The following is a 13,483-nucleotide window of genomic DNA, read 5'->3' as shown; positions in this document are numbered from 1 at the left end:
CCATCCCTCCCTTATTTTTCATGCATTTTTCAGTAATTCCAGTCCGCCATCAATAAGGACTGTAGGGATGTCTCTCGGTTGGTTGCAGAGTGATGTCCACGCTTGGGAGCCCTCATTGTTTTGCCCTGAGTGATTTTCCTCCAGTTTGTGGGTGAATCGGAGAACGCTTTTAATGGCCACACATGACAACTTGCATTGACTTCATATTCCATAGTTGGTTTATGATACACGAGACTTTAAAGTGCCTTTGTGTGAGTGATCTTAAAGACAGAGAACTCTGGAATCTGAATTTATGTGCCTTTTATATTTTTTGGGGTTGTGCGCTCCCCTTTCTGTATATTTTTAAAGAACATATAGTGTCAGGGGAAGGACTGACTACAGAGAAAGTTTTCCACTCTACTCAGAAGACTTTGTGCTTTACCCCCAAGTTCTTCCTCTATGAAGGGTTCACAACTAAAGTTGATTCATAAAACAGTTAACGCTATCCAGAGGAGGTAAGATTAGAAAAAGACATTAGTATTTAGTAAGTGACGGAATCTGCAATGTTTAACACATCACACCAAAAATAAAAGAGCTGGTCCTGATGTTGACCACCACTCAGTGTTACGTTAGACCTGCCTGTCTATTTTCTTCTGGTAGGCACCCAAGTTGTAGCTCTGATTACATGTTGAGCTGTATGGATTGTATTATCAAAGCTTGAAAGTTGATGCTTACCAAGCAACTCCCCCCATTCAATAGAAATATATTTTAAAAAAAAGTGGGTCCCCCGAACCGAGTCTTTTAAATGTTTTGTTTTTTTTTTTTAAATGCTTAGCCTATGAAGAAGCTGCAGCTCCAGAGCTGCAGTGCCACGCCTCCTCTGTGGTCCGACAATTCATGCCATTGATTGGCTGCTCCCATTGAAATTATTATTTGCCTGAAGAAGATATAGACATTCTTGAGAGAGTTCACAGAAAGGCTGCCACAACGAGTTTGAAGGATGGTCCTTATCAGGAAAGACAAAGGGATCTCAATATGTAAAGCTCGGAGGAGAGAAGAGAGAGGGCATGTGATAGAAACATTTAAGAATATAAAATGATTTATCAAGAGAATTGTTAGAACAAGAGGGGTCATAATCTAAAACCAGAGGGTCAGAGGCTTAGATGTAAGAAAGTTTTAATTCACTGAAAAGATGGTAGATAAGTGGAGCAGCCTCCCAGCATTGGTATTTTTCAACCTAAACATAAAACTCAGTGCTGTATACCGTAATGTCCTTTCGTCCCAATAATCTCCCTTTATCTGCAGCCCTGGAGGCCGCCATTGCTGTCAGTCATGTGATATTCTGGGTGACTTTCCCTGCTCAAACACCGCACTGAGCTGATGCTTTATGGCAATGCTAATGAAGTCCGTTCCTCCATAGATTTCCCTTGCTCAAAAGGTCCGACTGGGTGATTAAGACTGAGTTGTTCTATTGTTTACCATAATGAGTCAGTGTATTTGTCTAGTAGATTGGGGCTCAGATTCCAGAACTAGACCACATACAAATGACTGATAGGCCTGAAAACATCACATTATACGAAAACTAGAAGTGTTTTAAGAAAGAAACATTTTGAAAACATATTTTAATCTCATACTAATAAATAAAATCTTTGATCTTAGTTCCTCTTCAAACATGCACATCTTACGGTTATCCTGACTATAAAGAAAAGACGAAGAACCGGCTAAGACTCTTATTTGGAGTCAAATTCTATGTTTCTGTATTCTAATGGACTCTAATGCACATTAAAGGGTAAAAAAGGGGACCGGAGCGTTCTTTTAAAATGTGTTCTAGTGTATAAATAGTATTTAAGTTGCGCAGGCGTTTGTTCAGTAACCACGTCTATAAAGCATAAGAGATGATTGAGTCGTGTTTAAGAACATTTAGATGAATGTCAAGAATTTGAGCATGACTCCTGAGAGCCTCCTGAGTGAATTACTGACCGTGGCAACAAACTTAAAAGGAGAGCGGATTAGACCTTCTTTCATCCTTTGGATGTTCTCATTTCTCTGCCTTTTATAAATCGGAATCCTTCAGGAGGTGAGATTTTGTTGAAAAGACAAATTTCTCAATAGAGTTCCACCCAAAAAAATAAAAAAAATGCAGAGGCTTACGCGATAGAGGTCATCCTTCGGTATAGTCACCGGTGTTACGTTGTGTACCGTTTTACTTGCCGCTATAATTTTAGAGGAACGATATATATATTTTTTTTACAGGGATTCCATCCGTCTTGAAGACGTTTATATGGGGAACAGTCACGCAGTCACATTAAGCTTTGAATTAAGCGATAAAATATTTTTACTGCTGACGAAACGCTTTGAGTTACCAGAAGGAGACGTGAATCTGGAGAAGAGGGACCGTGCAGCTAAAGTAATCGCCCAAATGACATTGGGAACATTTTTAAAGCAATTGCTGGTTGTAAGTTACCGAGACACTGAAGAGATAACGCTGTTTTCGTTTTGGCTGGAGGGCAAGAGACTCGGAGAATAAAAACCACCCCGGCGGATTCTGACCACTTTTCGAATTCAGCGGCATACTTTTCTTGCTTGATTTTAATCCAAAAAGGCTGAAGAATAAACAAAATATGCCTTACGAATGGGTTTTCCAAACAATATTTGAAATCAGACTGTAGGTTTGCTTTCGGACTTCTCGGTCTCGTAGACAGGGAACTTTGTGGACTTTAACTAGAAATCACAGGGCCCTGGTGAAAAAATGTCCTCAGGTCCACCAGACGTCACCAAGCCACATGTCTCGTAGTGCCAGATTTGCCCCCGAACCTTCATGAAAAATGTCAAAAAGGGTTGGATGACATTGAAATGATGCTCCCCTAAAAAAATACTGTGGATGCCCATGCCACCAACCCTTACCTTCCCAGAGGCTTCCTTTCACACGTGACCCCGGCACGTTCCTGCTTCTGCCTCCAAGTCGGACCGGCTTTTGTTAAAGGGTTTTGGAGCAAGCTGCACCCACTGTTCTCCGTGCCGCTAGTTGCAGGTATTACCCCTTTCAAGGGAGGGACAAGTGGCACAATTGATGACCCCTGCAACCGTGACTGTTACCCCTTGTCTACGCATCTATCTTTCTGTCAATCTACATCAGAGCCGACATCTGGGGTCTTGGTGCCTGGAGTAGGGTCGGAGATTTGCCCCATGCTGAAGTCATGTCAGCTTCTGAAAGCAGAAGGAGCCACAGGGCCTTGCTCAAGCATGCACCTCACCTTGTGGTGCATGGGCAGCTTCCACTGTTGCCCCATGAAAGTTACGGACCAGGTATATATATATATGTATAACACTTTGACGTTATAAAAGATAATTGCCTAATATTTCATTCATACCTAGCAAGTAGAGATTGGACTAAAGTGATGCATTCCAGGCTGTAGTAGGATAGGTTTATATAACTACTAAATATCCCCAGTGCCAAAGTCATCTCAAAACCCCCATTGCCCCATCTGAAGTCCCCTGCTGCCTCTCAGTGAGTAAGATGACCCTTCTCTCTTAGGGAGACATTCTAGGAGTGCTCCAAGCAGGGCCGGCCCGACAATGGAGCCAAGTGGGGCAACCGCTCCAGGCGGCACATTTGAAAAAATGTGGTTTTCGCTTACCAAGCTGTCAGTACCCGCTCGGCGGCCCTCTCTCTCTCCTCTGCGGCGAGTCTCCCTGTTCGGTCTCGGTGCCGGCTTGTAATGCTGAGTGCCGGAAGATTTCCTCATAGCCGGCACCGAGACCGAACAGGGAGACTCGCCGCAGAACTGCTGAAAGGTAAGTAGAGGGGGGGGACGGAGGGAGAGGAAGGGTAGATAATGGGGGGGGGGCGCGGCAGGGACGGAGGGAGAGGAAGGGTAGATAAGGGGGGGGGGCATTTTAAAATTCGCCCCAGGCGGCATTTTGCCTTGGGCCGGCCCTGGCTCCAAGCAGGAAACATGGTGTGAGAGATTCCATCCTAGATGACGGGGAAGCACCTTTTACACTCTGGCTTCGGCTATTCTCTTTGCGCATCAGCGAATATCCTGATTCTTTCTCAAAGATACAGAACCCTTCTGTTCATTCTGGTATTCAAATCATTTTTATCTAAGACCTTTGTTGGGTACCTTTGAGAAAGCCTAACAAACCCGTCAGATTGAAGGGGAACTGTTATAGAACGTTACAAAACGGCACGACTTCCACCAATATGTCCACGTGGTGAAATGATGCACTTTGCCGATACTATTGCTGATGCATCCGTAGTAGCGCGTCATTCTTACAAATATCCGGTGTGTGGTGCTTCAGAGGTATTTAAAAAAACGCGCATGAATGAGAACATTTGACCTGCTCATGAAAGAAAGCACTTTTGTAGAAACATCATATGTTGCCATGTTTGCATCAGACATTCACATGACATTGAGGTTGACCCCCGTCAGTGTGACGAATCACATGAACAGGGAAATGTCAAGGGATTATTTAAATGTTACTTTTAAGGCTTTCATTCACATTTCTTGCAGTTTCATAGTTTTTACTCCTGTCTTTGGTTTTACAAATAATCAGTGTCCCCCAGCTTTTAAAATGAAATAATGTATTATTATTATTATTATCTATTATTTTTCTCTATTTATCTTTTTTTAAATTATTTTGTTTTCATTTGAAGTTGCTGTTCCACTGTGTCTGCTTTTGTACTGCATGACAATTCAGTTCTTCTAGTAAAATTATGAATGAGGCAAAATTTGACATATTTAAAGAGACAGCCTGACCAAGGATGAATGACGTATGTTTGTTATGTTTGCTGGACATGCCCAGTGAGCATAAAACCATAGCGTGCCAGGACTACCTGTCCAGCCCTGTCCACAGGGAACACCAGGACTTAAGGTCCCAAAGTAGCATAATGCGTGCCCATACAGCAGGAGGAACCCCTCAACTACCAGAGGCAAGGTAATAGCCATAAACTGGAACAGGCGGGAATCATAGCCAGCGGCAAGCTGAGGTGGTTCGCAGGGTAAGGGAAGGAACAGGCCAAATAAGCACAAATCATTTCAAGAACACATTAGAGACAACACAAGAGTAATAGAGTCTAAGAGGACCAGGTACTTATCGGCCTGATAATTAGTCCTAACGAGTAAGAGCAAGCGTGTAAAAAGATGGAGGACAACAGTAAAGCGGCTACAGGGCAGAGGTCCCGGCAATATCCGGCAGCGCAGAAAACTCCCTGATGAGCATAATATAATGGAGTTCTAACCCCGCTCCAGTCTGGTCGGATATAATACTTCAGTCTTTGCTCCTCCAGACCCGGTAGGAAAAAGAAATGAAATAATTCTGAGAATCCGTCTCACCAGGACCGGCCCGGAGCTAAATGCGAGTGCTTAGAATATACATATCGCATTTAGCCAGATACGTCGACAACAAATCTTTGGTTTTTTTCCCGTCTGCTGCTTTTATTTTTTTTTTTTTAGATTTTCTTTCCCTATTTTGGGCTCTGGAAATATGATCCTGTAACCCTTTCAGGGCCAGCCACATCTGTGATACAAGTCTACCCGGGATGTCAACAAGGTGTCTCGCTTTTTGACAACTGCAGAAAATCCTTTTTGTACGCTGTAGTGGGGCTCGGGAGATAATTGGCACCCATCTTCCCCAGCGGTCCATGGAGCGTGGCTGCTTGTTACCATGGTAACCTATGTGGCAAAAGTAAAAGTAGAAGCAGGTATTGAGCAATCAATGGTTAGCACGCAGGAAAACTGTCTGCTAATGTTAAGGGAGGGGTAACCGTATATATATATATATATATATATATATATATATATATATATATATATATATATATATAAAGCTTTTATTTAACTATCGTTTTAGGGTTTTTTAAGAAAAAAAAATGGCTCATATAAATTGTAATCTACAACTAAGCTCATCACGTTCAACCAAAATGACGATTATGGTGATGGGAAAAGCAGGTGCAAAAAAAAAAGGTTGCCATAATGGTGGAAATGTGTATTTTCTACCTTTATTTAACCGTGGAAATTACAGGGCTAGTGCGACAAATGAGCCCCCCCTGCCCTACACACACACACACACACACACACACCTTGGTTAACGTTGTTGTTTGAATCACAATCCCTGCAATACCGGCAGCCTACAGGTAAATTCAAAAGCTGTGTTGCACAATCCCCTTGTCCCGGCTGAGTAACATGGGAGTTGTTGTTTTTTTTTCATATAAAAATAGACAGCCTTTACTTCCCTGCACCGAACCGAACCATACTACTCTCTGATATTCAAAGAGTTAACGAAAAATCTTAAATCTTTATTTATTCTCTAGGTCAGTAGAGTGACTCTCCAAATTAAATGAAAGAAAACAGCGTGCAAAGTGTTTTAACTTAGATACGCTTTTTCTTTCAAAGGATTGGAGCGATGACAGTTTTAATGATTTTCTGTGCATTTTAATTGAGCTTGAGGGCTATAATTGAGGGGGGAGGAGGGGAGATCCGCTAATGAAGCTTAATTCTCTGCTGTGAATCGCAGTTCCTGACTCTTCAAACATTAACTCTTCACTAATTCTTCATAAAGACTTAACATACCCTATAAAACCCAAGACCAAGGTAAAGATATCAATTCATTCCCCTGTATCGAGACTGGGATTTCAGCTGTGATCCCCCGTAAGAAAGGCAACAAACGTTCCAAAACTGTTCATTACACTCCATCTCAGCCTCCGACCCTCTCGTTTTGGATTATGGTCTCTTGTTCTAAAGTTTCTCCTCCTTTGAAGGCGGTACGTAGACAATACAATAAAGCGTTGATAAAAGCGTCGCAGGGTGCTGGGTTGTATGGCCAGTGGCGTTAATAGCAGGAAGAGGTTCTGTCACTTTACAGATGTCCGGTCAGAACTTACCTAGAGTATTAGGTTCAGTTCTGGAGACCCCATCTCCAGAAGAACATTGACACGTTGGTCTCCTCTGATCTCTCTCCAACTAAAACGGTAAGTGGTTTGCAGGATAAAAATCAGGGAAAGACTAAAGGATTTGGAGACACACAGCTTGAAGATGGGAGATGTAATTAAAAACGTTTACATACTTAAGATGAGTCAAAGTGCAGCAGAGAAGTTTATTTGAAATGAGATCATAGCCTAGAACTAGAGGGTCGGAGGGCTTAGATGCAACATAAGAAAATGTAAGTTAAATGAGATGGAACAGTCTCCCAGCAGAGGCGTTAAAGGCTAACAGCTTAACAGTAAGGGAAGCTGAACATGCACAGAGTAGGTATATGGCTCCTGAATCTAAGACAAGAAGATCAGAGTCTTACATCAAGGGGAAAAAAAAAAAAAAAAAAAAAAAAAAAAAAAATGGGGCAGACTAGACGGAGCAAAAGAATATGATGCCACATAACAACCCCCCCCACCTTTAACTTTGTAGAAAGCCTCTTGGTCTTTGGGGGGGGGGGGGGGGGGTTTCACCTATTTATCCATTCTGCAAGCCCAGCCAACCATGAGATCTGAGAAGGATGGGAGAAGAAATCAACACAAATAGCAAAATAAAAAAAGAAAAAAACCAAAACTTTATTCCAGCATTCCGAGATACAAAGCTAAGTTTTAAAAACATTCCCTGATTTGAAAGAATTAAGGCACGTACAAAATTAATCCCTTTTAATTGACAAGTGCTTAGTTTGAAGTGCTTCGAGAACCATTCAGATTTCTGAGATTCTTTAACAAGAAAGGGGAACACAAAATTAGACAATGACAGCGTGTGGCATCTTAATCACTCAAATAACCCTTAGGGATCAATGATCATCTACGCCATGAACCCCTATATACGGCTTCTGTAAGGCCTGCATTGCCATGGTCTTAGATCCCAGTCAATGGTCGTGGCATGGACCATGATCCTGTTGCCCAAGGATGGTTTTTTTTAGTCTCCTGGGTCAGGGAAAGAGTGAATAATTGCCAAAAATATCAGCGCTAGATTGCCTACATCTTAGGAATCGGTGTGGCAGAGACAGCTATGCTCTCTATAGCACACTCATTAGTGCCCCTGCGTATCTTGAAGTACCCCTTCTCGCCCCACGACTCTCCCCAGCTATTTTTAACAATCCAGTACTTCTCCCCAGTAGTTGAATCCACCCCATAACCAACCAGCAGAACCGCATGATTAGTCAACTGGAACGGGTTGAACTTGTCCTGCAGCCCCGTGTGATGGTAGATCCCGCCTGAATAATGCATGAAGTCACTATAGACTTCAAAAGCTACAGCCAGAGGGCCACCCATCAGGAGCTCGTACTTCATGTAGGCTTCATTGCAGCCTCCATAAAAGCCTCCCACATAGTGGTACTCGGCGGTGTAGTATCTATAATAGTCGTCTTTGAGAGTACAAGCGGAATCTCTGCCGGTGTAGGGAAAGTTGGACTCTTCTACAATGCCAAAGTCTTGAGCATATTTTCCAGCAATAAGATATGGGAAGCCTCCATCGCAGCCTGAAATACAAAAGAGTTTTAGTATGCAGGTGAAAGGGAATAATAGGCAGCCAAGTTGCATGTTTTCGAGCAATCGCCCAGGGACTGTAATATGTAATACAGGAACACATGTACGTCACACACAAAAATAAGACATTTCAGGAACCCTCATACACCTAGACACGGTGGCCAAAGACATGAACGCTGCTGTGGCCACACTAATTCAAGATAACATGGACAGTTAAGGATATCAGTTTAAGATCCCCAATTTGAGGGGGGGGGGGGGGGGGGTGAGGAGAACAAAAAAAAAAAAAAAAAAAAAAAAAAAAAAAGCTTGCATGGCTTCCATGAGCCAATTTTAAAGATACTGAAGTCCTAAACCATCTACAATTACCATTAAACCATCATATATGGGCAAATACCGAAATACATCAGATGACACTAGCCAAGTGTCTACACATAATGGACATATCCACACAACAGGTTCCTGAAGACACTGTACCCTTAATAGCACAGGCTTGAGTATTTGAGCAGGTCTGGGAACATAAGACCCAAGGATACAGGAGCGGCTGTGGGAGAATCTCTTCATGTTTACAGCAGGTCTGCGGCTCCTTACCTTGGGAGTAGTTGCTGCAGGACACAACCTGCTGGGGACTCAGGATAGGTTTCTGGCGAAGCTGGGTCGAGACGCGGATTCGGGATTCCAGCATTCCCATTGTAGCAAAAGAATAACAGCTTCCGCAAGCACCTGTGGAGAGACGGGGGTAATGACAGGGTTAACGACAGGCGGTCAACAACTCTGGTAAGCAGACCACGGTTTGTCTTTCCTACAACTAACCAAAAAGGCGAGGTGTGCTGTCCCTTGGCCCCCCTCAACAGCCATCACTGCCTGGAATGGAGAGGCTATGCAACCGCTGGCCCAGAAGCCCTTAACACTTGCTCTTGTGGCCTGTGCATCACCTACTGCACAGAGGGGGTTAATCACTCAGGGTGACCTATACCAGCTTCTAGAGATGAGTCTGTAAGCACCATGACATATATTACATATTAACATCAAAACTTCAAGGCAGACCACTGCAGGCTTTCACCATCATGCACAAGTAGAGCGCGTCTTCTCTAAAGGAAACGTGGTGTTGTCCCGTCTACCCATTGTACAGCGCTACAGAGTTTGATGGCGCTATATAAAAATACAATAACTTGGCCAAAACCCAACTTTACCTTGGTTTCTCACCGGGCTGACGAAATTAAAGCCGCTAATATCCCTCCAGTCAAACACAGGTGGAAGACCCTTATACTTCTCGTCATCGGGCATGGGGGCAGGCTGGGGTATTCTGCAATGGATAATGGGGGGGGGGGGGAGCAGACAATAAGCGAGTATGGGGGAGGGGAGGTTTTGGCATTTGGAAATATTATAATATTTAGAAATACCGCGGGATCCTGGAGTAGCGGCCACCAGCCCGTCTAATGAGGTCCTCGATCGACATGGTCTCATATTCGGGATACACTTTTGCAGTCCAGGATTTCTGAGCCTTATTTATCTGCTCAACGAAGCCCAAGTTATACTTATAGGGTCTGCTGGATAGTCTGTGAAAGCAAGGAGGGGGTAAGAAAGTAAAATAAAAATAATGCACTTCATTCAGCCATCATAGCCAGGATGAGGATATCCTCCATATAGCCTCTACCACTTCCGATGGGAGGCCGTTCTACTTATCTACCACCCTGAGTAAAGACTTCCTTAAATTCCTTCTACAATGTAATCTGTAAATTGACCTGGATATTTCTGGTCGAATGTCAGTGCGTTATAGATGCACAAGAAAGTATTTTTTTTTTGGGGGGGGGGGGGGGTCAAAATCCCATACCTTACAGGGTTACTTGGACCCAAGGCATATTCATAAAACAGTTACACGTTCTATAGGATGTTTATCCCAATTTAATCTTTAGATTGTAAGCCTGTTTGTGCAGGGCCCTCCTCACCAGTTTCTGCAAGTCTAATTGTTATGTTATAGGCTGCATGTTATGCCCCGTTTACCCATTGTACAGCGCCATGGAATATGATGGAGCCATTTAAACTTAAAGGACGTTGAGCAGAAAAATTACCAGTGAGTTATAACCGATAACCTGCTTCTGGAATCATCAGCAGTCATCAAGTGAACCCACAGATTCCGCCGCAATTATGGAGGACATGATCAGCGCTGGGACAGGGGTCCCAACCTGATCACGCTGAAACCTGCCCACCCAACCGGCCCTCACAGCACAACTTTCATGGCAGGTGGGCTTCCCTGACAAGTGCCTGGGTCTCATAACGCGACAGACGCCATATTGGTTTGTTGTTGCCACGCATTGGCGGGGTCTTCTTAATAACCCACCTGCCTGCATCGTCGGGAAACGGGACCGGGTTTACAACCGGACGAGGTGAAGACACGACCTTCTTCCCAACAAAGCATGCCCAGTTCCTACCGAGCACGTCGTGCACCCAGCCCGGGAAGGTCTCGTGGCAGTAACTGGTAACGTTGGAGCCATGCTGCTCGTACTGGAAGAGAAGCGGCAGAGGTTACCTCCAAGTAAACAGACACTGGTCAAAGAACTACCACCAACAAGTCCTAGAGGCCTTCTACAAACCGCGTATAGCATGGATACAATCTAAATGAATTAAAGCCCCCCTTAAAAGAATAAAAAGTCCAAACTCTAAAGGCGTCAGCGTCCCGTTAGAACTCAGACGGCACAAACCTTGAAGAAGGCAAACCACTTGTAGTTATTTATTTTGACTTCAAACCCTTGATTGTAGATCAGAGTGAAGAAGCCGATATTCCCAGCCTCGTCTTCGGCGACATTGAGCTGCTTCAGACGGAGGGCGAGTTTGCGCTCCACGGGACCTAAAAGCAAACGGAAGAGGACGTTAATCTGTAGGAGAGTTTAGTCGGTGACCGGCTCTGGAGGTATGTGATGTATTCTGTATCTTGGGCTCTCATCTAATCTGCTTCTGGGTGCGGTGGGGGGGGGGGGGGCAGCTGTCCTTCTTACCCCATGGAAGTCCGGCTCTTAATACCCCTGACCCGGTCGCAACGCAGCAGAAACAGAACAGCTGCTCTACTAAGGAGACTATTAACCTGTTACACTTGGCGACAAGAGGGTTAATAAGTTAATGGTGGACACCCTCACTATTCATTAATATGCCATGAGGCAGTAGTTTAGTTGCCACCAGTGATGGACCAGTCCAGAGGATGACCTCCGGTCCCACGTCAGCCACTAATAAAACTGTCACCAACTAATTCCGTCTTCCAGATTCTATAACACTTTGCAGTAAATATTTACCGTGATCTACAGCAAGCTGTTGGCAAAGATAATAAACACGATGTAACGCCGACAACAAACAACCCCGTGCCACCAGCCTGCCAGAACCGGCCCGTCGGGAAGAGACGGGCGTGAAACGCATCAACACCGCCAGGCGGCATGTGACTTTCACACCCGCTGATCCTTAGCCAGAGTCCGATGTACAGATCACGGTACAGCTGGGATCAGAACCAATCAGGGGCTGGCCGACCCGAGGGGCAAGGGGGGGCAATTGCCCCGGGGCCTGTCCAAGACTTAAACTTAAGGGACACATTTTTAGCGAGCAGCTAAAAAGGCTCAGGAGTGGGCAAAGGAAAGAGAGAGACAGGAGCGGGAGCGTATGAGAGTGTAAGCATGAGTGCGTATGTGTACGTTAGTATGTATTAGTGTGAGTAAATGTGAGCCGGTGTGTATGTTTAGCACCGGAGGCGGGCGCAAGGGGCCGGTGGGGGCCCCCTACTTGTCCCTACCTGCCCGACCCAAAGGTCCAAAAGGCGCCAGCCCTCCCCTGCAGAAGCATTAAGTATAAGCTGCTACGGCCCAACGGCTCGGGTTTCCCCGGTTCCAGTAACTCGATGCGGGTTTTAACACCGAGAGCGCAGAGCGTAAAATGAAAGCGATGTCCCGACCCCAACAAGGAAGCCATAAAAACCCTGAGAGGCGGATCAGAGAACGGGGATTTCTATTCTGACTCCCCAAACCTATTAACCATTTAAAGTGCAGAGTCACGTGGCTCTACATTACCCTGCAGGTGAAGAACAAATTAACCCTTTAAGCAAAACCAAGGTACCAGACAGGCTAATATATATATATATATACACCCCTTAATCACCAGGTGTAGTAGTCTATGCTGGTATACATATCACCCAGGGTAGCCAAGCAGTATGCAACATTTAACAGAAGTGGCAAAGATCAGCCAGATTTTAGCTCGCCCACCCATCCCCCACCACCACCACCACCACACATTTTCTGTAATCAGAGCCTTAGCATATACTCTGGAAGAGGTTCTGCAGCAGCTGAGACGCGCCTTACACCCTAACCTATTTCCTCGCTAATCAACAGTGGACACAGTGAGCGCGCGCGCAGACCAGAGCCGCAGAGCTTGCAATCTAGCACTTTACATTATTTATTTTTTTCGGTACGCTCGCAAAGTTAAGCACCCGGCCGACTCTCACCCATCTGCGAGCAGTCGATGTCGTTAGTCCGGACGCCTCCCCTCCCCTGCCCCACGCTAAACTCCCAGGTGCCCTCCAGGTCGGGGAAGGAGCAGTTGGCCGGGGTATCGGCAGAGCCCAGGTGGCCCCAGGCGGCCAGTCCGATCAACACACAGAGCAGCTTCTCCATTCCGGCGCCCAGCAGACAGAGCAGGAAGCCAAACGTCAGGGGTTAAATACTCAGCAGGGGGAGGAAATCAGCTGACCGGTCACATGACTCAGCGGGGGTGGGATCACGTGATCAGACTGACTGCGTGAGTGGCGATCAGGAAAACAAATGGGGAAGGGTAACAGGGTGAAGTGCATTGAGGATTATGGATGTGAAAATCATAGACACCACACACTACAAGATAGATATGTGGAACAGCCACCCAGCAGAAGTGGTAGATGGCAAATTCTGTGTTTCTGTGATGGGAATGGCACACATGTCCATGTGAAAATACATGCATAACTGGCACGGTCCATATCATGTATGTGTGAATGGAATAGGTATCCCAGAGAGGCAGTTAAGAGACAGGCAGGGCATT

At 45.1% G+C, this 13,483-nt stretch overlaps 1 protein-coding gene across 1 annotated transcript; it reads right to left on the bottom strand.

Moving 5' to 3' along the window:
- Window positions 1–7,930: 7,930 nt before the first annotated feature.
- On the bottom strand, window positions 7,931–13,086 carry LOC149280616 (dipeptidyl peptidase 1-like). Its single transcript, XM_089500344.1, has 7 exons — window positions 12,918–13,086; window positions 11,140–11,285; window positions 10,779–10,942; window positions 9,841–9,996; window positions 9,631–9,743; window positions 9,029–9,160; window positions 7,931–8,433 (listed from the first exon to the last, which is right to left on the bottom strand). Exons 1-7 carry the CDS (start codon window positions 13,084–13,086, stop codon window positions 7,931–7,933), a joined length of 1,383 nt encoding a protein of 460 aa, XP_089356470.1.
- Window positions 13,087–13,483: the final 397 nt, after the last annotated feature.

Source organism: Sceloporus occidentalis, unplaced genomic scaffold, assembly GCF_023333645.1.
Source record: "Sceloporus occidentalis isolate IW3139 unplaced genomic scaffold, rSceOcc1.0.p SCAF_151, whole genome shotgun sequence".
NCBI lineage: Eukaryota > Metazoa > Chordata > Lepidosauria > Squamata > Phrynosomatidae > Sceloporus > Sceloporus occidentalis.
This window is presented reverse-complemented; position numbering and strand designations above follow the sequence as displayed.

Coding starts and splice junctions, on each gene's coding strand:
- LOC149280616 (XM_089500344.1), bottom strand. CDS start 13,086: ATGGAGAAGCTGCTCTGTGTGTTGATCGGACTGGCCGCCTGGGGCCAC. Junction 9,997..10,778: donor TTTCCCGACGATGCAGGCAG/GTGGGTTATTAA, acceptor TTGCTTTCACAG/ACTATCCAGCAGACCCTATA. Junction 9,744..9,840: donor CGCTACTCCAGGATCCCGCG/GTATTTCTAAAT, acceptor TATCCATTGCAG/AATACCCCAGCCTGCCCCCA.